At 47.2% G+C, this 26560-nt stretch overlaps 2 protein-coding genes across 5 annotated transcripts; one reads left to right on the top strand and one right to left on the bottom strand.

Moving 5' to 3' along the window:
* Nucleotides 70–14307, bottom strand: HNRNPUL2 (heterogeneous nuclear ribonucleoprotein U like 2). Its single transcript, XM_005660783.3, is given in 15 exon segments — nt 70–2791; nt 2908–3015; nt 3279–3352; nt 4408–4482; nt 4485–4607; nt 6614–6782; nt 7848–7976; nt 8345–8467; nt 8641–8904; nt 9128–9240; nt 9328–9418; nt 10551–10690; nt 11023–11099; nt 11387–11522; nt 13445–14307. Coding segments are annotated over 15 exon segments (2241 nt in total). The 5' UTR covers nt 13986–14307; the 3' UTR covers nt 70–2713.
* On the top strand, nt 14418–25284 carry TTC9C (tetratricopeptide repeat domain 9C). Of its 4 annotated transcripts, none has more exons than XM_005660786.3 (4): nt 14418–14688; nt 15533–15965; nt 20752–20934; nt 22409–25284. In XM_005660786.3, exons 2-4 carry the CDS (start codon nt 15728–15730, stop codon nt 22501–22503), a joined length of 516 nt encoding a protein of 171 aa, XP_005660843.1. In that variant the 5' UTR covers nt 14418–14688; nt 15533–15727; the 3' UTR covers nt 22504–25284. The 4 variants fall into 4 exon arrangements, with proteins under 4 accessions (XP_005660843.1, XP_005660844.1, XP_005660842.1 ...); XM_005660787.3 differs by lacking the exon at nt 14418–14688 and adding an exon at nt 14969–15117; XM_005660785.3 differs by lacking the exon at nt 14418–14688 and adding an exon at nt 14975–15263.

Below are 26560 nucleotides of genomic sequence, written 5' to 3'. Positions count from 1 at the left end.
GAAATAAATAGATTAAAGCCCCCAATGACACACTCCACCCAGTCAGTGCAGCCACAGAAATAGGGTGAATTCAGTTCAAATGGTTATTTATTCTAAAACTGGAAGCTACTGTGCCTACATTTTGCCAGAATGTTGTAATGAGAACAGGGGAAGAAGAAAGAGTTACAGATGTAAACAATGACACAGTTACATTTTTTTTTTTAAATGGTAAAACCCTTTTTACTGGCCACTTCCAAGAATGCTTTACAGGTTGTGCAAAGACATTTACAGGCTCCATGTGGTGTTTGTTTTTCTCACAAGCTTTTCCATCTACAAGAAAGAACTACAACAGACGTCTGATAAAACACTAAACAAGTCTTCTAAGGAAAACAAGGCTAGGGATCCCCTCCTGTTAATCCATACTTCCCCCCTTAACATTGTTTTTTTCAAAATAAAAAGACAGACAGAAACAAAACTCAGACATCTACTGTTGTTTCGAGTGATCTCTTGGACTAAGTCGACAAAGACGTGGCAGTTTCACTCTTCACCCACCTAGAAAAACAGCTTTCTTTAAAAAGATGACTTTCTAGTGTCAAAAATTAACAGCAAGTACCTTGCCTAGCCCCACCCCCACCCCCCAAAAAACCCTGAAGTGGCTTAAGCTTTGTCCCCCGGCCCTGGAGGCCTAGCATCCCCAAACCATATCTTAGACGATAAAAAGATGCTGTTTGCTGGAGGACTAAATGTTGGAAGAGGGGTGGCAGCTTCTGCCTCAGATTCAATTTTCTGTTATAACATAATCTTGCCCGAAGGGAATTTCGTTGGGCTCTGGTTTTTACCTCCTTGCCCTGACACTATGAGCAAAGCTTTTTCAAAAACCCCCTTAACAGTAATGTTAGTGGGTTACAGAGAAGTTCATGCAATCACTTCACCCACTGCCACACACAAATCCATCTGACGGCACCACAGCAGAAGGAGGTGCCAGAGAAAGGACATCATTATGAGCAAACAAACGTATTGCCGACCAGTGCCCCCATTCAGGCCTCCGGTACTTGTGGCGCAGAAGAGTGTGTGTGTCACAGACAGACGGGCGACTAGAGGGCCAGGATGAGGGCCTGCACACCCTCCTGGGCAAGGCAGTACCGTGGGAGAGGGAGATCAAATCTCAGCACAAAATTTTCAACAGAGACCTGCCCAGGTGAGGAAATGGGAGGTGCAGCATTTTCTAGTAGCACAACCCAGGGCTCCCTGCAACCCACAAATGCAGCAGCGCGTGGTATCCGCTGAGTACGCTCTTGCCTGACACGATGCTGAGCAGGAAGGTGAGAGTTAAAACTGAAGCTCGGCATTGAAGGAGCATTCCTGTGACCCACCCGTGTTCCTGAACCAGCAACCTGAAGCCGTCTGTCAGGAACTGGGAGGGTGTCGGTAAAGCCACAAGCAAAGACCATCCCGACTGAGGTCTCTCGGCTAGGCCGCCTCTTGGGGGACATGCAGGGAAGGCGCCCCAGGAGGAACCCTGTTTCAAGAAGCAGGGCAGGGGTGCTCCCTTTCACACACACACCACACACACACACTCAACTCACACTCTTCCCAAGTTCCAGCAGCCCCACTGAGCTGCCTCCCCCCCCCACCCCCGCTCTAGTCACTCTCTACCTGCGTATCAAAACCCCAGCAGGGCCCGGGCCCTCCACACTGTATAAAATAGTTGCTATTCTCAGCACCTGGATTCACCTATATACATATCCTGCTGTAGGGAGAGGAATCCTGCTTCGTTTCTGTGTGAGCTGAAACCCTGAGAAACGTTCCTTCTCTCGAGCTCTAAGGGGGCAGATTCTCTGAGAGAGATGACCTCAGAGACTTCCAACCTGTCTCAACCTTGGAAGACAGAGAGTGGAGACCAGCAAGCCACCGTCTTCAGGCTGAGGGCGGCAACCCCGACTCTTGCCCAAGACGGTACATAATCCACTAACGGGTACACAGAGGCCGCAAGCTACTCTGCTCTGCCATCAGGAACAGTCCCCACGCCTCCTTGGCCTGGGGATCCTATGTAACAGAACCGCCCAGACTGGTGGTCTCCGTGCCTCAGCCCGACAGCACAAAGGCACAGGAAGGTGGAGTCAGGGACACGAGGCCTCCCAGCCCACCAGACCACATCTCCCAAGAGGGAAAGGTCGGCAAAGAAAATACAAACGGTTAGTTGGTGCAAGTGATTGATAAGAGCCAATCGTTTATTTTCACTGCCCATCACAAGCTCTCCCCCTGTCCCCACTCCTGTCTGCTACGAGAGTGGCCCTGCTCGCTTCCCCGCCTGCTCCGCACCACCTCGCCGTCACGCTCCCTCACTCGGCTGCCAGTCCAGCTGCCTTAGAATGTCAGAAGGGTGACATGTTCAGTTCTCTTCCTGTCCGACCGCAGGGTATAGGACAGGCAGCCCTAAGTGCTGCTTTCTGCGCAAATGTTTTTTGATTACAAATATCTAACTAGGTTTGAAATGTTTTATAGAATAAGACAATATTCTTTTCAACAAACTTTAAAAAAAATGTACAGTTTTGTTGTTTTGTTTCCGCCTCCCCCCTCCCCCACCCCCGCTTGCGCACCCTCCCCCCTCCGCCCCTCCCCGGCAGCTCAGCCCCACCCCGACAGCCCCTGTTTTCCTTGGTTGTGTTTTGGGGGGTGCTTGGCACCCCCAGAGATTCAGCTTCATGGCTGACAGGCGACAATGGCAGGGGCTTCACCGATACCCTTGGTAACCGTAGTAGTTCCTGTAGTATCGGTCTCTGTCCTGGGGGTGGTAGTAGTAATTCTGCCACTAGAAGAAAGGGGAAACCCCATCACTTGGAGCCACGGCGGGCTGAGGGTGGAGAGGCGTGACAGTCGTGCCCCTGTCCTGCCCCCTGCGGCCCTCTCTCCCCAGACGATACTTACATCCCGGTTGTATTGTCTGTAATAGTCTCTGTATCTGTTGTACTCATAGTCTCGCCCGTAGAATCGATCATAGTCTCCCCTGTATCGATCGTAGAAATTACGGTAACCCTGAGAAAGGAGAAAGCGAAGGAGTAAAGATTTACGGGTCTTCAGCATCACAATCCACTGCTATCCCCCGTCTTAAATGAGAGACATCTTAGCTTGATGTTATCAACAGCTTAATCGTCCCAGGACAAGTTCTTCCAGAGGAACAAATTAAATGGGCAAAACCCTAAGCCCTGAGAAAACAGCCCAAACCACTCTGCTCCCCCAAGCCAATAGGAATGGCTATCACGGCCCAGAGGGAGGAGCAGAAGGAGAGCTGCACTCACCCCTCTGTTTCCAGACTGCCCCCAGTACTGCTGCCCGTAGGCCCGGTTGTCGTAGCCTCGGCGCTGCCCGCCCACTGGAAGAGAAATGGAGAGCGCGCTCAGATAGCTGGCGTGGGGTCCTGGCTCCACATCTGAGTGGAAATCAAAATTCGGAGCCAAAGGCAATTCTGGGGGAGGAGGAGGCCTGCTTCTGTCAGGCTCACACAATGTTAATTAAAGCACCAGCCAGGATCTTATAAAAAGTCTGAGGGGGGAGGGCAGAGGAATGAGTAGAGACACAAGAAAACCAAGCCACCTTGCTTTTGAAGCTCCCCAATTCCTGCAAAACATTTAAGATGGCAAAAGGATACATGGCAGAGTTAGAAACATGAGTAAAAACTGCCACTCGTGAGTCACAGACTTTCAGCCCTGGAAGGATCTTGGCTATCGTGTAACCCAGACCCATCATTTTATACAAATGAACAGTTTCAGTAATAAGCTCTTCCAGGGTAGGAACCGTTGGTATCCTCAGTGCCTGACACAGAGCAGGCACTCAAAAATTTTGTTGACTTACACTTATAATTACACACACACACACACACACATACACACACATTTTTAGTGGGTAGTGAATGCACATAGTGGCGGGGGAGAGGATTTAACTGACAAACTAGACATTCAGAAGGGAAACTAATTCTACTAACAATCTAACTCACTTTGTAACCCCTCAAATTACTGAATAATGTATTCAACCTTCTGGTCCATAGAGTTGGGTTGACCCAACAGACAAAGCAGTAAGAAAACTTAAGATGAGAATCTGATTTCAGTGTAGAGTCCTTCAGATAAATTACAACAGTGACGGGGGAATCCACATGTAGAAAATGAAAACTGAGAAAATGAGAAGGCTCCTGCATTGCTTTTTCAGGAAATACATATTTCTGCTGAAAAATAACTACCATTTGTTGAAGGATTATGGAAAAAGCACAAGTAGTTGAGGATAAAAGCCCCAGGAAGAAATACGCTCCATCAAGAAGGGACTTCCTCATTGTCAGTGACTTGACTGGCTGTGCCTCGCCTTTCCTTGTGGACTCTGCTGCACTCAGCACAGAGGACGGACTGAGGCTGGGGCTGGCAGCTCCCCAGGACTCACCATAGCCTTGGCCTCGGCTTCGGTTCTGCCGGTTACGCTTGTTTCGATTATTTCGGCGGTTTGTCCGCTTCTCGGAGGGGGCAGCAGCTTCCTTGCCTCCTCCTTGTACTTAGTGACAATGGGCTGAGCTTCCTCCTTCTCCAGCTCCCCGTATGTCACCTCATCCATATAGTCGCATTTTTCAGGCAAAGAGAAGTTGGCTAAAACAGTAAGAGAGAAGCTTGTGGGCCTCCAAGTACATGGGTGGTAAGATCACAGTGTGAAATTCCACTATAGGAAGGCTCACCTATGAATGCACAAAACCGTGCTGGGTTCACTCTACAAGTTTTCCCTACACTGTAACAGCCCCAGGCAAAGGGCTACCTGCAAACTGTAGATTTACAAGGTCTCAAGTGATTCATAATAAATTAAGAGTGAACTGGATTAAGGTTTCTTATCGGGACAGAAGTAGGCAGCCAGAGGCTAAAAGTAACTGAGAAAGTTTAGTTTGGATTAGATGAAATGCTAAGAAATACACTTTAAAAAAAGACTCAAGGAGAAACTGACTCAAGCCGAAAGGTACTTACTCATCTACACAAGACCTCGGGATGGGCTAATGACCATGAGGGGCTCATTAACCACCTACGTGTGATGGCCCCGCACACTTGCCAGTCTCTAGACCTCAAGTGCAGAAGCTGAGTCCCAGTGGAATTCATTCAGGTCAACAAGGCTCTCCTGATTCTTATATGAATCCAGTTAGTGTTCACTTTTTTGGGGGTGGGGGGCCATGCCCGCGGCATGTGGAAGTTCCTGGGCCAGGGATGGAACCTGTGACACAGCAGCGACCCGAGCCCTAGCAGCGACAATACCAGATCCTTAACCCGATAATGGCACCAGGGAACTCCAGCCCTCAGTTTTATAAAATTGAACTAAATTCCTCCAAGTGCCTGAATATCAATTATGGACTTGTACAGTTCATTGAGTACAATTAAGAGAATCTGACTCTTAGATGTGTAACCAGCTCCCATGCTTGGGCATTATCAGAATTCCAAGAGCCAACAGTTGCCAGGCAGCACAGGGAAAAATAAAACTGAAGTGAACAGCAGGAAAATGGATCAATCGAGACAGTTAATTTTAGGGTTTGTTGGGTTTCTTTTTGCTTTTTTAGGGCTGCACCCGAGGCGCAAGGAAGTTCCCAGGCCAGGGGTCAAATCGGAGCTGTAGCTACTGGCCTACACCCCAGCTCACAGCAATGCTGGATCCTTAACTCACCAAGAAAACCAAGGATTGAACCTGTGTCCTCATGGATACTAGTCAGGTTGTTACTGCTAAGCCACCACAGGAACTCCAAGATGGTTAATTTCACCTTCTAGGGGCCTTTATAGTGTATATACCAAAAACCAAACCAAACAACAAGATAAAAAACAAGCCCAATGTTATACTAGAAATCAAACCTACTGATGAGATTATTCACGCCAACCACATTTTTTGGCGATCCGTGCTGTGGCACGTGAAAATTCCCAGGCCCGGGACTGAACCCGAGCCACAGCAGTGACACCACCAGATCTTTAACCCACTGTGCCACAAGACAACTCCTGACTACATGTTAATTTGAACCACAAGAAGGTCCTACTTCCAAAACAGAAATTCAAGGAAGGCAGGGTGTCATTTCATTCACTACTTCCCTACATCTAGAACAGTCCTGGACAAAACGCAGACACTCTAAGCATTTACTAAACGAATACCTAACTCACTGAAGCCTCTGCCTTGAATTTTGGGGGCTTTATTTTGTTTTCTTTTTAGACTGCATCCGTGGCATGTGGAAGTCCCCTGGACAGGGATCAAATCCAAGCCGCAGCTGCGACTTACACCACAGCTGTGGCAATGCCAGACCCTTAGCACTGCGCCAGGCCAGGGATATAACTGGTGCCTCCACAGAGACAAGCTGGATTATTAACCCACTGTGCCCCAGCGGGAACTCCTGCCTTGAGGTTTAATTATCCTGTGGTCTATCACCACTTCCCTTTTCGTATTTTATCAGAACAAGTCAAGAGATTATTGCTTCTCCATTCACTCTGCTCATTCATTAATTTACAAGTGATCACACCCATTAATCCACTCCTGAGATTTACATTTTACATGTGAAGAATCCTCCAGGTCCTAAGAGGCCCTAGTAAGATGGGCAGGGACAAAGGACGGGATCCCTAACTCATATAGCTTGGCCCACCTTTCATCTCCAGCATTATAGACTCAGGCACATCATCTCCTTCCACTTCCTTCCTCAACTCCAGCCTCTTCTTCCAATCCTCCTCATTGGGGACAACCACCACCACTTTCCGAGAGAAAGTCTTGAACAGCAATAGCTTCCGCCGTTGGCCAGAGTTGTACACATTACACTAGGGACAAGAGGAACAATAGACATTTTAGGAATAAAAATTTAGCTCAAACTCAATCAACACTTATTGAGCAACTTTTACAAGTGAGGCATCAGAGTGCACAGCAGAAATGAATCTGACTGACTAGGAACCATGAGGTTGCGGGTTCAACCCCTGGCCTTGATCAGTGGGTTAAGGATCTGGCGTTGCCATGAGCTGTGGTGTGGGTCGTAGACACGGCTCAGATCCCGTGTTGCTGTGGCTGTGGCGTAGGCCGGCAGCTATAGCTCCGATTAGACCCCTAGCCTGGGAACCTCCATATGCCACGGGTGTAGCCCTGAAAAAACAAGACAAACAAACGAACAAACAAGTGAGGCATTGGATTAGGGGGTCTTATTTATACATTCTATTTATTCATTTACTCATGGCTGCACCTGGGGCACGCAGGTTTCAGGGCCAGGCAGAGAACCCACACCATAGTGGTGACCCAAGCTACAGCAGTGACAATGCCCAATCCTTAATCCGATGAGCCACCAGAGCACTCCTATACAATCTCTTTAAATTTTTCAAAAATTGAAACTCAGAGAGACCAAGACTTGTCCAAGGTCACAAACCTAGTAAAGTGGTAGAACCATGAATCCAGAGCTGGATTGCCTCTATAGTCTGGCTCCATCTACTCTCTGGTAAAAATACTAAGAGGTGCATCTCCGAGTTTAAAAGACATTACAGGAGTTCCCATCGTGGCTCAGTGGTTAACGAATCCGACTAGGAAGCATAACGTTGCGGGTTCGATCCCTGGCCTCACTCAGGGGGTTAAGGATCTGGCGTTGCTGTAGCTGCGGCATAGGCCAGCAGCTATAGCTCCAATTCGACCCCTAGCCTGGGAACCTCCATATGCTGCATTGCAGCCCTAAAAAACAACCATTTGGTTGTAATTAGGTAAGCTTATTGTATGCCTTAATTCAGTCTTTCTCTAATATGTACCATATTTTGACTCTAAGCAATTTATCAGATTAAATAAACACCGAACTTTTCATTTCTGGACCTACTGTCAAACTAGGTTTCTTTTGAATGTTTGACCAATACCTGATCAAGAATGAAGTTCCTCTTTGTCCGGGAAGCAATCTGGACCAGCTTACTAAGGCACTGGGAGGCTTGCTGAACTAAAAGGTCTCGGCTTTTGGGGTCCATCTCTGGCTCCTCGAGCCCCTTCATCTGATGAGTTCGAGAGGAAGAGAAACACAAGAAGTTGTGCAGTTAAGTTAAAGCCCAAGAGTCACTGGTGAACGCCACCAACGCCATTACATCAGTTCACTGCCATCCCTCAGTGGGGTGAATGTTGTCCGTTTCCTACAGGACTCACTTCCAGTCTCAACCCGGACATACTCCAGACCATCAGCTTTTAGAAATATGACAACAAAGCAAAGGGAAAAAATTACACCTTAAACACATATTGAGAACTCATTTCTTTATCTGGGGCGCCCCTGTTCTCAGACACTTAAAGGACCAACTCCACGGAAAAGATTACATGAGTCTCTCGGTACCTCAAGACCAAACACATGTGACTCCGCCCAGCAACTCACCCTCATTTGATTGAGCACAGTCTCAGCTCCCAGGACATTGTATCTTTTCTCAGCGTTTTCCTTGGCGTATTTCAGTGCCCACTGGGTCTTTCCAGAGCCAGGGAGTCCCACCATCAGGATCACCTGCAAGTAAACAGAACCAGGAATGTTGTTAAAAAAAACAACTGAGGGTCATGACTACAAAGCCCAATTTAAGAACATCCTCCCCTGCCCCAGGTGGGTAAAGTTTTGAGAAGAAAAGCTACCCACCCACCATGCCAAGTCGGAGCAGCAAGGTGAGCAGACTCCCGGCATACCTCACACTCCTCTATGGTCTTGGGGGGGACTGCAGTGCGCACGCGCTCCTCAACAGGCACAGCATGGATGAACACAAACTCTTCTGGTGGTGGGAAGAAGGGCTCCTCCTTCTGACCAAAGTTTAATTCTACAACACAATTTTTGCAGAGGACATGGGGTAGGAGGGCCCGGTCTGCCAGGGATTCCTTGCTGATACGGAATGCCACACCTAGGTCTTCTCCATTCTTGGAAAAGGAAAGTTCTACTTCTTCAGCTTCAAAATTCTGCAATGACAAAGGACAAAAGCATTTATGAGCACACATGGTCTGAGGGTGATTAATCTTACAATTTAACCCCTTTTTGTAAAAGCTCCAACTGCTACACAAAACAACTTTGTAAGCAGTGTATCAAATGCAGAAAAGACAATAGCTGATAGGAAGCAAAGTGATGCCCCAGTGCCCTCTACCCACTCTTCGCTACAAATCCACAACTTTCAGGAGCACTTACAGCAAAGCAGCCAATGACATCATTCTCCCCAAAAGTCTGGCCAAATTCCTCAAACTGCCCATTCTCTGCCTTGAGTCCTCGTCCATCGAAACCATAAGAGAATTCGTCCTCACCTACAATAGTGAGAAAATTAGATGCCTACACTTAAATTTCCCACAGAGTAGCAAACACTAAAAGGATTAAATTAAAAATAACTTTACCAAGCTGCGGATGGGAAAAATCAACAGACCATCCAACTCGAAGAAGAGAAACCTCTGTGCAGCCTTCTTTCATTGGGAGATTCTGGGTTACCTGGCCAAATCAGAAAAGGAACTTTCAGACACTCTGACCAATTCAAGCAAAGCCCGAGTTAGGAAAACAAGATTTTTTTTTTGGTCTTGTCTTTTTAGGGCTGCACCTGCAGCATATGGAGGTTCCCAGACTAGGGGCCCCATCGGAGCTGTAGCTGCTGGCCTGCACCAGAGCCCCAGCAATGCAGGATCCGAGCCACATCTGCGACCTACACCACAGCCCATGGCAATGCCGGATCCGTAACCCACTGAGCGAGGCCAGGGATCAAACCCACAACCTCGAGGTTCCTAGTCGGATGTTTCTGCTGCGCCAGGAAGGGAACTCCGAAAAACAAGTTTTGATACAAACTGAAAATGAAAACTATCACAACACAGTATCAGAAAAACAACTATCGGGAGTTCCCGTCGTAGCTCAGTGGTTAACGAATCCGACTAGGAACCATGAGGTTGCGGGTTTAATCCCTGCCCTTGCTCAGTGGGTTAAGGATCCAGCATTGCCGTGAGCTATGGTGTAGGTCGAAGACGCAGCTCGGATCCCACATTGCTGTGGCTGCGGCATCGGCTGGCAGCTACAGCTCTGATTAGACCCCTAGCCTGGGAACCTCCATATGCCATGGGTGCAGCCCTAGGGAAGAAAAAAAAAAGAAATAATGATAATTTAAAAAGTTAAAAAAAAAAAAAAAAAAAGAAACAAAAACAACTATCAGTGAACTTCAACCAAAGCCATGGGAAGTGATTTCTTGGTTACCTGGTTATCATTAAAGCATGGTACCTTTTTCTGCACTAATAAATCAGTAATGAGCCTGAGTTCAGTACATAATAGTGTTCTGTAGTTTTTCCGTTTGTTTGCTTTTTAGGGCCGCACCCCTGGCACATGGAGGTTCCCAGGCTAGCGGTCAAATCAGAGCTACAGCTGCCGGCCACAGCCACAGCCACACCAGATCTGAGCGGCATGTGTGACCTATACCACAGCTCATGGCAACACCGGACCCTTAGCTCCCTGCGCAAGGCCAGGGATTGAAACCACAACCTCAAGGTTCCTAGTCGGTTTCCTCTGGGCTACGACAGAATCTCCCCAGTACACAGTAGTTTAATTTAACAAATGAATGGTTTTAATGAGCCGTATGCACTACCTTGGCCTCAAAGCAAACTTTCCCCTTTGTCACTCCATAAGTGCTCCTTGCGCCAGACCAAAGGGTGGGGAACTTCTCTGAGAAAAGCGGCTGCCCTCCATAGCGGTCTTTGCTCACTTGAAAATGGAGATCCGAGGTATCTGTTAAGAAAGAAGCAATCCGTTTACTCAATGCCCCAAACTTGAAGCTACCAACAGAACACACATATACCCAGTTGTCAAGAAGGACTACACAGGAGTTCCTGCTGTGGCACAGCAGGTTAAGGACTCGGTGTTGCTAGCACCTGCGGCCTTGAAACTTCCATTGGCCACATGTGTGGCAAAAAAAAAAAGAAAGAAAAAGCATGGATACAAAGTCTAAAATCTCTTACAAGCGACAGCCCATAAAGTTTTATTAATCCTCAAAATCACATTTCCTCCCCCCAAATCACTTTTGATTGGTTAAAACCCCCACCAGTGTGCTTTATACATACATGTGTCCAGGTTCACAAGAGTTTGATCCTCTTCCTCATCTTTTGCCTCTTCTTCTGGGGGTGGTGGAGACTTTGAGCTATACATATATGAGAGAAAAGCAAATACGATGTAACCAACGTCCTCCAATCTGAGAGGCGTCTGCAGGTCTGCTTAAAGGATCAGTGGATATATATAATTCCAGCTTCTTTCAACAAATGAGAAAAGGACAACAGGATGTTTCAGGGTAGATTCCATCTAAAACTTAGGCCGATAAAAACCTATTCCATTCTTAATCCACCCCTCTTTCCAGACTGTCCAGTCAGCAGCAGGTAGACCAAAATCAGAGCAGACACTCCCTTCAATGAAAGGGACTGTTTCCCTCACCGGCTGTGGTAAGCCTCCTCTCGGAATTCATAGTAAGCTCGGCCATGTTCATCCTTCTCATCCCGCTGTCTCTTTACCCCCCGCCGCTCACCATCTGAGCCTGCTGGTTTTGACTTTTCACTATCTTGGTCATCTCCTACAAAAAGGAGGGAAAGAAAATCAGCAGTTTTCATACTGGAGTGTAGAATAAGCTCAGAACCAACAGAAACTAAAGGAGGCCCTGTGTATCTGTCTGGTCAGAAGAGCCAGGTTATTCCCGCTGCGTCCACAGAATGTTTTATTTCCAAAGATCATCTTCCTGTCATTGGCTGGGGTTTTTTAATTAAAAAAATGGGGGCGGGGGAAGGAAGGGACATTATGGGCTAATTACAGTCAAAGTAGTAGATAAAAACAGCAATTTTTTGCATTCTAAATTTATCTGCTTGAATCAGGTCAAACTTGCAGATTTCCCCACCACTATGACATGAAAGAAATATCCCATAAGTTTTTAAAAAAACTTCATAGGTTAATTTAATTTTAGTTCTTGACTATTAGAGCTGGATTTAAACTAGACAATATATATTTCCCAACACTTTCCCACAGCTCCATGTTACAGAAAGCCTTGTTTTGTTTTTTTTTTTTTAAAAGAGTTTGCCTTTCCAGCTTTAAAACACATAGCCATCCACAGCTTTACTTATGTAGCAAACGGACTCAGGTGCACACAGCTGTATTTTTATCATGGATTTTTACTGAAACTTGTAAGAGCAAACCATTAAGTCACAAGAGACCCATAAATAATACTGCAACTTTCCTGCACATAATTTGGGGCAGAAAGGTGTTGTCATATATTTAGCAACATTCTTTACAAGAGAGAAAAAAAAAATCAGAATTTTTCCTTGGACTTTTGTGGTTTGCAGAACTAAGGTTTTCAACAATAACTTCTTTAAACAAGTCCTTTATCCCTCAACCTTTTTATCTGCTATTTGGGGTACACATTAAGTCAAAGGTTATGTAATGGGATTTCTGTTCCAGGACACAGGACAAATGATCTGCAAGTTGCATGTGACAGATGTAGCATGGGTTCCAATTATACCCTCATAGGAGAAGCAGCCTAACAAATGTATTAGAAAAGGAACTAAGCCACTTCATAGTATGACTTGAAAGCAGCTCCCTACTCTGACAGATAGTTATGGATCAGCTCTAACCACCCAATCACTTCAAAGGAAGTGAGAGGTCACTAACCCCCTGGGGGAACTATACATTCTATTCCACAAGGTTACTCAATGGACACATCAACACCCCAATCATTTCAAGTCAGGAAGTCAGGGACCCAAAATGCAAAAGGCTAAGTGTACACCAAATACACAAAGTTGTCCGTCCATCTACTAAGAGGGAAGATTAAAATTTAATCATAAGCATTCAGACAAGGTAAAACTCCTAGCCAAGTAGCATTAATTAATTTATCCTAAAGGCTCTAGATCATGATTTTCTCTTCAGCAGTTAACTATTAAACTTGACACCCTCACACCACAGGCTGCTGAAGCGGGAGCTGCTGCTAAAGCAGGAGTAAGGTTAGATTTCCCGATTTCCTGTGTGGCTCAAACTCTAGTAAAGAGCTTCTAGGATGGAACGAACTTTGACGAACTTAGCTCATTGCTTAATATTTTTAGGACGGAAAAAAATCAATAGTTAGGTAGCCCAAAGGCCGAAGCCTCCAACAGTCGGTCTGGCTGTCCGTGTAATCAACAATTCCTCGGCGCACACTCGGTTTAGAAAAGATAACCAGCGCCGCGGGAGGCTGCTCCACAGGTAGCTCGTAAACAGTTCGCATGCAAAACCTCTTACTTGCATCCACTACCACCAAGCAACCAAGTCAGGCAGGAACCTCCCTCCTGCAGAGAGAGGAGCCCCAAGAGGTAGCCAAGCCCCCCAGAAAGGTGGGCTGAGAGAATGAAAGCCACCTCCCCGGGGGAGTCCCACCAAAAGGCGATGGGAATTGGACCCCGCTGTGCCAGGCTTGGTGCTGGGTCAGGGGCGCACCCGGCAGGTTGGAGCCGGGCTCCGCTGCCAGCTCCTCACCCTGTTCCTCCGCGGCCTTGTCAGCCGGCGCCTCGGATCCCGGCGTCTCGTCCCCGCTCCGCTCCTCCGGTTCCTCTTCCTCCCCCTTGACGGTGCCCTGCTCTTCGCCACCATTTACCCCACCTGACCCGGCCGTGGCCTCCTCCGCTGGTTTCTCGGAAGCATCGGACTCGGCCACGGCCTCTGTGGCTGCGGCCTCCGGGGGCTCCGGCGGCGGCTGCGCGGCCTCGTCCGAGGCCTGGGCAGGGGGTGGCTCTTCGTCCTCGTCCTCAAGCAGCGCCTCCTCGTCCTCCTCCTCCTCCTCTTCGTCCTCCTCCTCGTCCCCGCCCGGGCCGCCGCCCGACGCGGCCACAGGCCGAGGCTCCGCCTTGCAGGCCCCACCGGGCCCGGCCCCGCCACCGCCGGCCTCGTCCTCAAGCATCTCGGCGTCAAGCGCCTCCTGCAGCCGCTGCGCCAGATCCACCTTGAGGCCGCGCGAGTCCAGGCCCCGCCGCTGCAGCTCCGACCGCAGCTCGGTCACTTTCAGCCGCTTCACCTCCATCGCCGCCGCCGCCTCCTCCGCCTCCCGCCGCCTCCTCCCCTGCGAACCGTCGACCGAGCCCGACCGCGCAGGCGCCGCCGCCGCCCGCCTCCGCCTCACGCGCCAGCACTGAGCCCGCGCGGGCGAGCGCACGCACGTACGCACGCAGGCAGCGAGGACCTCGCGCAGCCTCCGCTATGTAGTGTTTGTTTCTTCCGTCTGCTCCCTCCCCTTTACAGCCCTCGGAGCCCAAAACAACGCAGCAGGAAGCTGCTTCCTTTCCAGCCCCCTCGGTTCCCCTCCGGCGGGTGGGCGCGCGCGGAGAACCACAGACTTCCCTTCTCCTTTACCTCCCGCCCCCTCTCACCCCTGAGCCAATCGCCGCCGGTGTCTTCACAGCGCAGCCTCACCGGAGCCGGAGTCGGGAAAGGTTGGCTTTGGCTCAAGTGCTTCGTAGCACTCAGGCGTGTGCCCACCGGTCTCTCCGTACTTTGAGCCCCGGGCTCCGCGCAGTGGGTGGGAGCTCCCTCGCCACATGGCCCTCACACCCTGTCGCCACCCTTACTCGCGTCTGACCCGATCACACTGTCGTCGTAGTGCTTGTTCTTTAGTCTGTGTCCTACTGTCTATATGTGCAGCCACTTCTTGAGACAAAGGAAGAAAAGGCAGAAGGGAAGCAGGGAAGCTCTTGCAACGTGAACTCCTACTAGCAATTATGTTTCTGGTTAGTCAACGCAAGGGCTCTCCAAAACCGAGGAATACAGTAACCTCGGGCCCTCGTCTTATTTCAACTCTTAAACTTCTACCTAGCAACAGACACCCTCGCCTCGCTTTATTGGCCAACTTGAATCGTCATCTGCAATTCTGATTGGTCATCCGTGATCGTTCAGCTTTTTTTTCAATTGGCGAAGCTGACGGGAGATTTCCCCCCACACACACCCTCGGGTTGGTCGGCCAGGGAGGCTGGGGAGGCGGAGTCGTTTATGCAGGATTACTTTTCCGAGGCTGCTCCTGATTGGACGGCATGGCGCAACGCGCGCGACCTTTACACACAAACTATCCGGAGACCAGACCCTGTCCTCTCCGTGCTCCGGGATCGTAAACCGAAGCTCAGGGCGTGGGGGGGCAGGAGAGACTTTGGGCTCGGCCATTTGTAAGGAGCGAGAGGCTGGCCGCGGGACCTGGGGCACTTGCAGCTGAGCGGCGCTGCGGCCGCGTCACCGTTGGCTTGTGGTTACGGTGCACTGACCGCATTCACCTTGGTTCCCCAACTCTTGGCCCAGAGGCCAACAGCTGCTGGTGCAAACAAAGAGCTGGGAGGGAGGCAAGCCCCCTAGACCTCTTTTAGGAGTTGTCCCCGCCCACTCCCTTCCACTTCCAGGTCGGGGGGCGGTTGTTCAAAGGAAAGGAGGAAGTAAATTCCGCCGGCGTTCCCACGCTGGCCACAATTCCTTAGTATGGCTTTCGCTAATTCATGCAATCACTTCGTCCCGGAATCACCTCTTTAGGAAATCAATTTATCTGTGGCTTTACTATTTCCACATCCTCTCCCTGTCCTTCATTTCTAGAGATTGAAAAATACCTGCAGAGAAGAGAGGAAGAGGCTGCAGTAGAATCAAGCAAACCTCATTCCCTGAGAGGCCTCCGGGAGAAGGATAGTTTCCTGCTTCTTCAAGTCGGCTACCAAAATCGGTTATTTCGCGCCTATCCCCACAGCTTCGGAATTGCTTCCCCATTCCGCAAGAGCACGGGGTGACAAAGTTATGGAGAAGCGCCTGCAGGAGGCCCAGCTATACAAGGAGAAGGGGAACCAATGTTACCGGGAAGGGAAATACCGGGATGCTGTGAGTGGATACCATCGAGCTCTGCTTCAGCTGCGGGGTCTGGATCCAAGTATGCCCTCCCCGATTCCTAATCTAGGACCTCAAGGCCCGGCCCTCACACCTGAACAAGAAAACGTACTGCATACTACCCAGACAGACTGCTACAACAACCTGGCTGGTAAGAGCAGGGCGGAAGGGTGGGTAGAGTGTCAAAGCAGCCGCATGAAAATCTGAGAACGTTGGGAAAAACACTGACGTGCCTTTCTGCTCACGTCTAGTTATTGTGCCATGAATTGAGATATATTTTCAATCTGTAGGACTTTGAGTTTCTATAAAGCAGTGCTTTGCAGACTTGTAGCTTGTAAAACACAGCTATGCCCACGTTCACGATTCCAGTTTTATGGGTCTGAGGTGTTTGTGTGGGGCTACCAGTTTACATTTCTGATAAACTTATGGGGGATGCTGATAGATTTAGGGCATTTTGCACGCCATAGAGAAAGTACTGAGCCTGTGTTTAGGGCTTTGCTTCTTTAATATCGAAAATGTAGGGAAGTTCCCGTCGAGGCTCAGCGGTAATGAACCCGACTAGTATCCATGAGGACACAAGTGTGATCCTGGCCTCCCTCAGTGGGTTAAGGAACTGGTGTTGCTGTGAGGTCTGGTGTAGGCCAGCAGCTACAGCTCTGATTCTACCCCTAGCCTGAGAACTTACATATGCTGCCTGTACAGCCCTAAAAAGACTATGTGTATCTAGAGAGAGAGGGAGAAAGGAAGGGCGTTCTCTTGTGGTGCAGTGGGTTAAGGATCTGGCATTGTCACTACAGCAACTTGGGGAGCTGCTGTGGCACCGGTTCTCTCCCTGGTCTGGGAACTTCCACATACCTCAGGAATCAGCCAAAAAATAAAAGAAAGAAAGAAAATATAGGAAAGAAGGCATTTGCTTCAACGGATGGTGTAAGTCATCTTTCTTAGCTGTTTTGGATAACTTTCCTTCTTCCTGTAAATCAGCTGGATAGTAACTTAGATAACTAGTATCTTCCATCTCCAGCTGGCCTTGAATGAAGAGATAAATTCCAGAGTTAGCACTAGGCATAATCTACTAGAAGAAAGAGACTTCTGGAGTTCCCGTTGTGGCTCAGCAGGTTAGGAACCCGACATAGTGTCCCTGAGGATGCGTGTTCGATCCCTGGCCTTGCTCAGTGGTTTAAGGATCTGGCGTTGCTACATGCTATAGCATAGGTCCCAGCTGCAGCTCTGATTCTACCCCTAGCTTGGGAACTGCCATATGCCACCACTGTGTTAAAACAAACAAACAAAAAAGAGGAGTTCCCATCATGGTTCAGTGGTTAACGAATCCGACTAGGAACCATGAGGGTGCGGGTTCAATCCCTGGCCTCGATCAGTGGGTTAAAGGATCCAGCATTGCCGTGAGCTGTGGTGTAGGTTGCAGACTCGGCTTGAACCCCGATTTGCTGTGGCTCTGGTGTAGGCTGGCGGCTGCAGCTCTGATTAAACTCCTAGCCCGGGAACCTCCATATGCCACGAGGGCGGCCCAAGAAATGGTAAGAAGACAAGAAAAGAATAAAAAAAGAGAAAGAAAGACTTCTTAGGTCTGTTCCATGGTAGGCTAATTAAATTATTTTGAAGTATATTGAAATATTCTAATGGTCCCAGTTGAGGCCATAGAAATTATTAGGAGTAGTTTTTTGTTCGTGGGTTTGTTTTTTTATGGCTGCACCCGAAGCATATAGAAGTTTCGGGGCCAGGGATTGAATCTGAGCCACAACTGTAGCAATGCTTGTTCCTTTAACCCACTGCACTGGGCCTGGGATCTAACCATGCCTCCGCAGCGACCAGACCCACTGCAGGCGGCCTCTTAATCCACTGCGCCACAGCAGGAACACTTTAGGAGTATTTTTATACCTTGTAATAGTGGTTTAAATGATTTTTTTTTTTTTACTACAACCGTCATCAGCTATGATTTGGTGAAAATCTAGCTTTTTTTACCGTCTCTGTCCAGTCCTACTCTTAGATTCAAGTAACAGTAACAGTAATTATAGTAGCCAATATTTCTATTCATTCAACAATTATTTATTGGATACTGAGGATACTGCAGGATAGTAAAACAGATAAAGGAGTTCCTGTTGTGCCTCAACAAATTAAGAACCTGACTAGTATACATGAGGATTCGGGTTCAATCCCTGGCCTCGCTCATTGGGTTAAGATCTACCATTGCTGCAAGCTGTGGTATAGGTTGCAGATTCAGCTCGTATCTGGCATTGCTGTGGTGTAGGCTGGCAGCTATAGCTCCAATTCGACCCCTAGCCTGTGAACCTCCGCATGCCACAAGTGCAGCCTTAAGAAAAGAAAAAAATTAAAATAATAAAAATAAAATGAAACAGATAAAGATCCCTGCTCTTAAGGAACATAAACTCAAGTAAGGAAAATGGACAGTTAACAAAAGAGGTAACATAGAAGTTCCCCTTTGTGGCTCAGCAGTTAACGAACCTGACTAGGATCCATGAGGATGCAGGTTCCATCCCTGGCCTCACTCAGTGGATTAAGGATCCTGTGTTGCCATGAACTGTGGTGTAGGTCGCTGACGCATCTCGGATCCCTGGTTGCTGTGGCTGTGTCATAGGTCAGCAGCTGTAGCTCCAATTCAGCCCCTAGCCTAAGAACCTCCATATGCCAAGAATGTGGCCCTAAAAAGCAAAAAAAAAAAAAAAAAAAAAACAAACACAAACAAACCCCAAAACCAAAAAAAAAACCCAGGAGTTCCCGTCGTGGTGCAGTGGTTAACGAATCCGACTAGGAACCATGAGGTTGCGGGTTCGGTCCCTGCCCTTGCTCAGTGGGTTAACGATCCGGCGTTGCCGTGAGCTGTGGTGTAGGTTGCAGACGCGGCTCGGATCCTGCATTGCTGTGGCTCTGGCTACAGCTCCGATTCAACCCCTAGCCTGGGAACCTCCATATGCCGCGGGAGCGGCCCAAGAAATAGCAACAACAACAACAACAAGACAAAAAAAAAAAAAAAAACCCAAAGAGGTAACATTAGAAAAATATAAGTAATAAAGAAAAGAATAAAGCAGAAAATGAAGGGATGGGAGTGTTAGATAGTCATCAGGAAAGGCTCATTTATGAAATGCCATGGCCATGGAGTTTTCTTGTGACACAGTGGGGTTAAGGATCTGGCATTGTCACTGCATCAGCTTGGGCCACTGTCATGTCGAAGGTTCCATCCCTTGTCTGGTCTCGGAACTTCCACATGCTCTGGGAACAGTCAAGAAAAGTTGTCTATGTCTGTCTTGTTCCTTTTATCCCCTGCTCTTAGCTCCACTTAGCACACAGTCAATGCTCCATAGCTAGTTGTGGAATGAATGAAGCTACAGTGATGGGTTAATTGAACCCTGGGGAAATAATACCTAAGTATAAACCATATGACCACTTGGTGGCGCTGTTGTAAAAGGAATACGGACATTAGCCCTGCTTCTCCTTCTCAGCACTGTGATTTAATAATTCTGTGTTCAGTCCCCACTGTTAGGAAACAGGGAATGCATTTCCCTTCTTGATTACAGAAAAGCAAAACATTGGCCTGAACATTGCATCCTAATAGATTTGTGTTTTGAAGTCCCATTTTTTCATCCAGGGGAATAGGGAAGTATTACATCCCATTCAGAGTGATGATGATTTTGTTTTTGGGTTTTTTTGGTTCAGCCATGCCTGTGGCATGTGGAAGTTCCCACCTGAGCCACAGTAGTGACAACACTGAATCCTTAACCTAATTCGCCACAAGGGAACTTGGTGGGGTTTTTTGGGGGGTGGGGTTGTCTTTTTAGGGCCACACCTGCGGCACATGGAGGTTCCCAGGCGGGGGGTCTACTTGGAGCTACAGCTGCCAGCCTACGCCACAGCCACAGCAACACCAGACCCAAGCCTCGTCTGCAACCTACACCGCAGCTCATGGCAGCGCTGGATCCTTAACCCACTGAGCAAGGCCAGTGATCAAACCCACAACCTCATGGTTCCTAGTTGGATTTGTTTCTGCTGCGCCACGATGGGAACTCCCATTGTTTTTTTGTTTTTTTGTTTTTTTTTTGAAATTGAAGTATATATAGTTTGTTTACTATGTTGTGTTATTTTCTGCTGTACAACAAAGTGACTCAGTTATACATACAAAAGAATGATGATGCTTTTTGAGTTAGAGAGTCCTTGGTTCAAATTTCTTACTCATTCCACCTAGAAGCTATGGGATCTTGGACAAATTAAAGACTTTTAAATAAGGAGTTCCCTGGTGGCCTCGTGATTAAGGATCCGGTGTTGGCACTGTTGTGGCTCAGGTTCAGTCTCTGGTGTGGGAATTTCTGCATGCCGCAAGCACAACAACAAAACAAAGTTAAATTTCCACTTATGTTCTTTTCAAGTTCTATAGCTGTGCCTAACCCACACTATGTACATAGAAGGCATTTGATAGATATTGAGTAAACTGTAACATGGGTTAAACTTTGATTCACTGCTGCATCTTCTGCAATAGCTAGAAGAATGTCTGGCACATGGTGGACACTTAAATTTATTTATTGGGGAGTTCCTGTCATGGCGCAGCAGAAATGAATCTGACTAGGAACCATGAGGTTTCGGGTTCGATCCCTGGCCTCACTCAGTGGGTTAAGGATCCAGGGTTGCCATGAGCGGTGGTGTAGGTCGCAGACACGGCTCGGATCCTGCGTGGCTGTGGCTGTGGTGTAGGCTGGCAGCTGTAGCTCTGATCAGACCCCTAGCCTGGGGACCTCCACATGCTGCGAGTGCAGCTCTAAAAAGCAAAGCAAAAAAAAAAATGTATTTGTTGGATGAGTGAATGTTGTTGATATCACTCTATGTTTGGTGCTGCCTTGAGTTAGGCAGCAGAACTTAGTATAATAAGGCCCTCCTTGCTCTTCTCTCTTCCTTCTCTTTGGCCCTATTAGCCTGTCTCCTTCAGATGGAACCTGTAAACTATGAACGGGTGAAAGAATACAGTCAGAAAGTCCTGGAACGACAGCCTGATAACGCCAAGGCCTTGTATCGGGCCGGAGTGGCCTTTTTCCACCTGCAGGACTATGACCGGGCTCAGCACTACCTCACGGCTGCTGTCAATAGGCAGCCAAAAGGTGAGAGAAAGGGGGACTGAAGTGGTAGGTACAAAACATTGTCCCCCTGGGGACATCTGTCGGAGAGTGTTCTATTTTACTTTTGCAATGTATTGAATTTTTAAAATAGCTAATAATACCTTCACAAAGTATAAAATTCAAAATGTTATGAATTCAAAAAGCATCGAAAGGTGTATGACGACCAGGGCTTCTACGCTTGTGTTCTTGCCTCCGAGGGAAAGCAGCATGGGATAGATCCTCCAGAAAAACTCTCCCCCACCCCCTGGTGAAAGGTTTTCAGGTGTTTTTCAAGGTTCAGGTCTTAGATCGGGACTAAAGTAGGATCTGGATTCCAAGGAATGAACTCTCCAGCTGGGGTCTGGCTTTTGCTTAACTATCCATTTGTCCTTTGGCTCAGCTAAGGCCAGATGTGACCTCGAAGAAGGACAGGCCTATTGAGAGAGGATTTGAGGCTGGTTTCCAAGGCAAAAAGGATACAGGGAAGAGGATGACACTGTTGGTGGTTCAGCCGTGAACACTGTCTCCCATTTTGCATCCTGGCTTGGAGCAGCTGCTGAAGTAGAGGGTCCCCAAACGTACAATGACTCAGCAAAATCTCTCTCAAATGAATGAGAAAGCCATTAGGAATTAATAAAGATATAACATATGAGGCACTGTTCTTTCCTGTGCCTTACTTTCAAGTCCATGGATGAACTGCCACCCATGTCCAGTAGCTTTAGAGGCTGTGCACTAATAATAACTATTTCTTCAAGCTCGTTTTCATTGTTAAATTAGCACCCAGCCCAGCCCTGCACAAGAGTTTTAAAAAATACAACGGTAGGAGTTCCCGTCGTGGCGCAGTGGTTAACGAATCTGACTAGGAACCATGAGGTTGTGGGTTCGATCCCTGGCCTTGCTCAGTGGGTTAAGGATCCAGCATTGCATGAGCTGTGGTGTAGGTTGCAGACGCGGCTCGGATCCTGCATTACTGTGGCTCTGGCGTAGGCTGGCGTCTACAGCTCTGATTAGACCCCTAGCCTGGGAACCTCAGTATGCCATGAGTGCGGCCATAGAAGAAACAAAAAAAATATATATATACAGTGGTATTCATGAATGAGATTTACTATTGCATGGAATAGTTGTAATAGGAGTTCCCATCGTGGCTTAGCGGTAATGAACCCAACTAGAATCCATGAGGATATGGGTTTGATCCCTGGCCTCACTCAGTGGGTTAAGGATGCCCATTGCCATGAGCTGTGTGTGATGCAGGTCGTGGACGAGGCTTGGATTCCGTGTTGCTGTGGCTGCGGCTGGGAACTTCCATGTGCCACAGGAGCGGCCCTGAAAAACAAACAAACAAACAAACACAAAGAATAGTTGTGATAGATGCAGAGCTTAGAAAGCTTTTGAGAAATGGAAGTGTGTTCACCAGCCTCTCCTGCCTGGAGGTGCAATTATGGTCTGTCTCTCATTGCCTTCTTTGCCCTGTTCTCAGATGCCAACGTCCGGCGGTACCTTCAGCGAACACAGTTGGAACTCAGCAGTTACCATCGGAAAGAGAAGCAGCTCTACCTGGGCATGTTTGGTTAACAAAAGAAGAACGCGACACCTCCACTTGAACTTGAGGGAACCATTAAAGACCCATCAAGGGGAAACTGAGCCTCGGCCAGAGAAATTAACCCCATACCTTGGACTGAGGTGGACCTCCGTTTTGTTTCTAGTTCTGCACATGCTCTTTATTGCTTATATAGTCTGTGTCTGTTGTTGTCTATCCATCTATGTATTTATACGGCTTTTTCGGGGGGGGTGGCCTTTTTAGAGCCGCACCCATGGCATGTGGAAACTCCCAGGCTAGGGATCAAATCCGAGCTGTAGCTGCCGGCCTGCACCACAGCCACAGCCACAGATCTTCGATCTACACCACACCTGATGGCAACGCCAGATCTTTAACCCACTGAGCGAGGCCAGGATCGAACCTGAATCCTCAAGGATACCAGTCAGGTTTGTTACTGCTGAGCCATGATGGAAACGTCTATATGGCTTTTAATACATAGTATTCTTGGGGACATTTACCTTGAGAAATACAACCAGAAAACACTCATCAGCTGCGGGTGGAATTAGTCATATCTCTGGCATAGATTTTAAGGATAGATGTTGTCGGATATAGTCACACACACACACTGGAGGAGGCCAGCAGAGGATTAAGTGATACGGACAGCAGGAGGGAGTCTCTTCCTTCATCTCCTCAGATGCCCAAAGCCAAGGTTACGCAGGCCACAAACTGGCAAATATATATGTATTTTCTTTTGTGAAACTAGACAGTTATAAATTATACCCACATGGCTCAAAATGAAAGATTTGAAATTAATCATTCAACCACTGGGGAGTTCCCTGGTGACCCAGCAGTTAAGGATTTGGCATTGTCACTACTGTGGCTCGAGTTTGATCCTTGGCCTGGGAACTTCTGTGTGCCATGAGGGTGGCCAAAAAAAAGGAAAGAAATTAACCATTTTGATTAAATTAAATCCTTTCTCAATGTTCCATATACTTTGAGATTCTTCTTCCCCCACAAAAATATCTAGTTCCTCTTGTTTCTCTTGGTAATTTCTAATCCCTGCTATTGTTCAGATTTGAATCATTAATATCGTATAATTATTTTTTTATTAAACCTTCCCATCTTAAAACCTCTGAAGCCAAGCATTTAAATGTATATTTAATAGCCTTTTTAAAGCCCTCATGCCAAAAAAAAAAAACCACTCGAGTAAACATTTTAATTTTTAATAGGTGCATATCTGTCGTATGCTCATTTCTCTAAAAAACATAGGAAAGACAGTTTACCAAGTCTTGTAGAAACAATACTATAAAAGAGCAGGATAAAAACAGAGGCCTGTTCTTTACCTGTCACCATGGATTTTGTAAGACCTCTGTTCCTACAGAGGAGGGAAACAATGAGGAAGGGCTCTCTTTCCTTAGTGCCTTTTAAGCACCGATCGAACTTTCTGGAAGCTTTGTTGGGCATGATGCAGGCTGCAGATCTGGTGCGGTTGTGGCTCAGCAGGAGGCTCCACCAGCTGGGAGGTCCTTTGTCATTCTGCACACGTGTGAGTAACAGCTATAATCTATGAGTTGTACAGAGTAGGTGAAACCGTACAGCACCGGCTCTACCACTATGAGTGAAGATAATAAGCATGTGTCGTTACCCAACATAGAACCACAGACAGGTTTCAGAAGAACACCAAACCCTTAATCTTGCCAAGCGTACATGAGCTCTTCTCCCAGTGAGCTAGGCTGTGTCTCCCTGTATACCCTTAAACAATACAACCGTAAGCTTATAAGAAAAAGTTCCTATACCAAATAATCTTATGAGTCCAAGGACAGAAGCAACACAAGTAGAATCATTTATTCCTCTTCTAAGCTTCTGAAATTTCTAAGCTAGATTGTTGACAGAACTGTGTCATGGTTGTGTGTTATGTTTGCTGGGGGCTGGTTTTGCTTTCTGATTTTTTTTTTTCCCCCTAAACCTTGATGTTACAGTAACCTATGTTCTGCATCAATGAGGAAAAAATAAAGCCGATACGTAAAAATTGTAGAACTGTATTGCACTCATCCCTTTACTAGTGCTACTAAGAGACAAAGTGGTCACACTTACATTTTGGTCCTTCATTTGAAGGCCAGCTCCCAACACAGATGTTATGAACGAGAAAGTGGACAAAAGCCAGCAGTCAGAGGTGGGTCTCGAGGAGGAACCCACATGCTGAAGGAATCAGCCAGAGGAACCTAAATCTCTGGACTCAGAAGTTTGTGGAAGGGGAGGCTGCTCACCATCTTTACAACTTTGCCAAAACCACATGCTACTTATACTACTTTTTAGTCAATATTTTATTTAAATATATCTTTTGTCTTTTTTTTTTTTTTCCTAGGGCCGCTCCCACGGCATATGGAGGTTCCCATGCTAGGGGTCTAATCGGAGCTGTAGCTGCCGGCCTACACCACAGCTCACGGCAACGCCGGATCCTTAACCCACTGAGCAAGGCCAGGGATTGAACCTGCAACCTCATGGTTCCTAGTCGGATTCGTTAACCACTGCGCCACAACGGGAACTCCTTAAATATATCTTTTAAAAGGATCTTTTGGACAGAGGAACATATTAAACGATACCATGGGGATGTAATAAGCAAACTCCAGACTGAAACCGTAAGACAAATAGACCCAATTTCTTCAGTAAATTTCAAGGAAAAAGAGAGGGAAGCCTATAGATTAAAAGAGGCTTAAGAGACATCAACCAAATAAATGTGACTCTACTTTGGATTGTGATTTGAAGAAAGTAACTAAAAGTTTATGAGACTGTGATAATGAAGGGAAAAAAAAAAAGTATATATATATATATGTCTCTTCCCAGATCCTGGCACAGAACTCTGAAAGCCCTTGGAATTTGGATTCTGATTTGAAAAAAACAACTAAAAGTTGATGAAACAATCAGAGAAATTTGAACAAGAATTACTATCAATTTTGTTGAGTGCGATCATGATATTTGGTCTTTTTTTTTAAAGAGTTTCTTTTAGCGCTGCATGCTGAAATTCCTTACTGATAAAACCGGGGAAGGGATTCTAGAGAACCTCACACATCATTTGCCAAAAACAACAAACCAAAAAGCCACCCAACCACAAAAATAAATATATTTTCAGTTTAAAAAAAAAAAGTATTAGGAAGTACCTTGTGGTGCAGCACATTAAGGATCTGGTGTGGCCACAGTCGTGACATAGTCTGCAACTATGGTTTGCCCCAGGAATTCCTTACGCCTTGAGACATCCAAAAAAAAAAAAAAAAAAGGTGAGTTTTGTGAAGCTAAGCTTCCATTAGACACCAAGTGAAGTCTACACTTATAATACAGCCAATTAAGAAATGAAATCCTAAGCTAGGAATATATCTTTAAAAGGGTGACTGTCTGAAAAGGAAAATTGCCTTAGAGCTCAAAAGTAACTGACGGCTCAGGGTTAAACTGGATAGCCTGGGGCCTGGCCCATCCCACTATAAAATGAGGCCGATTTTTGGCTCAGTGGAAGGAAGCATCCCACAATTAGGGTTGTCCAACCGCAGAATCGGTTTCCTCTGGGGAGTCTTCTCTTTCAAGCAGAGGTTTAACAATGGGCGAGGGAGGACCCAGTGTTGGACTAGAGGGTAGATGAGCTGATCTGTGGTTCCTTGAATCCAGAAGTGGGACCATCAAGAGTAGTGGAAACGAGAGAAAATTCTCTATTGATCACACCTCTACAGACAGGCATAAACTGTTCCTGGTGTCCAGCAGATGGATAAGGTGAGGCGACCATGGCCATGACTGTGTGGGCTGCCGCTTTAAACTTGTTGCAGATTCCTGGCTGCCGTGTCCAGTGAAGAATGCATTCCATGCCGGGAACTGGAAGCAGATGCTTGCGCTTCAGGAGAATCTTGCCAAGTAACAGCTCCTCTTTAGCCAGGTATTGCACCTGGCCGAGACAGTAACAATGGTTCCTGTGTCGCCCAGACTGTCCAGAAAAATTATATACATTATATATACACGTACACATATTTATTATGATGCCTCACTTTGAGAAACTGATGTTCTGAGACAGCCAATTTCTTTTCCTCCCCTGCCCACCCCCCCATGTCT

This window comes from Sus scrofa, chromosome 2 (assembly GCF_000003025.6).
Source record: "Sus scrofa isolate TJ Tabasco breed Duroc chromosome 2, Sscrofa11.1, whole genome shotgun sequence".
Lineage (NCBI taxonomy): Eukaryota > Metazoa > Chordata > Mammalia > Artiodactyla > Suidae > Sus > Sus scrofa.
This window is presented reverse-complemented; position numbering and strand designations above follow the sequence as displayed.

Excerpts from the sequence above, each read along its gene's own strand:
- TTC9C (XM_005660786.3), top strand. The coding sequence starts at position 15,728 with ATGGAGAAGCGCCTGCAGGAGGCCCAGCTATACAAGGAGAAGGGGAAC. Across the intron at positions 15,966-20,751 it reads CTGCTACAACAACCTGGCTG|CCTGTCTCCTTCAGATGGAA; the intron begins GTAAGAGCAGGG and ends TGGCCCTATTAG. Across the intron at positions 20,935-22,408 it reads TGTCAATAGGCAGCCAAAAG|ATGCCAACGTCCGGCGGTAC; the intron begins GTGAGAGAAAGG and ends CCCTGTTCTCAG.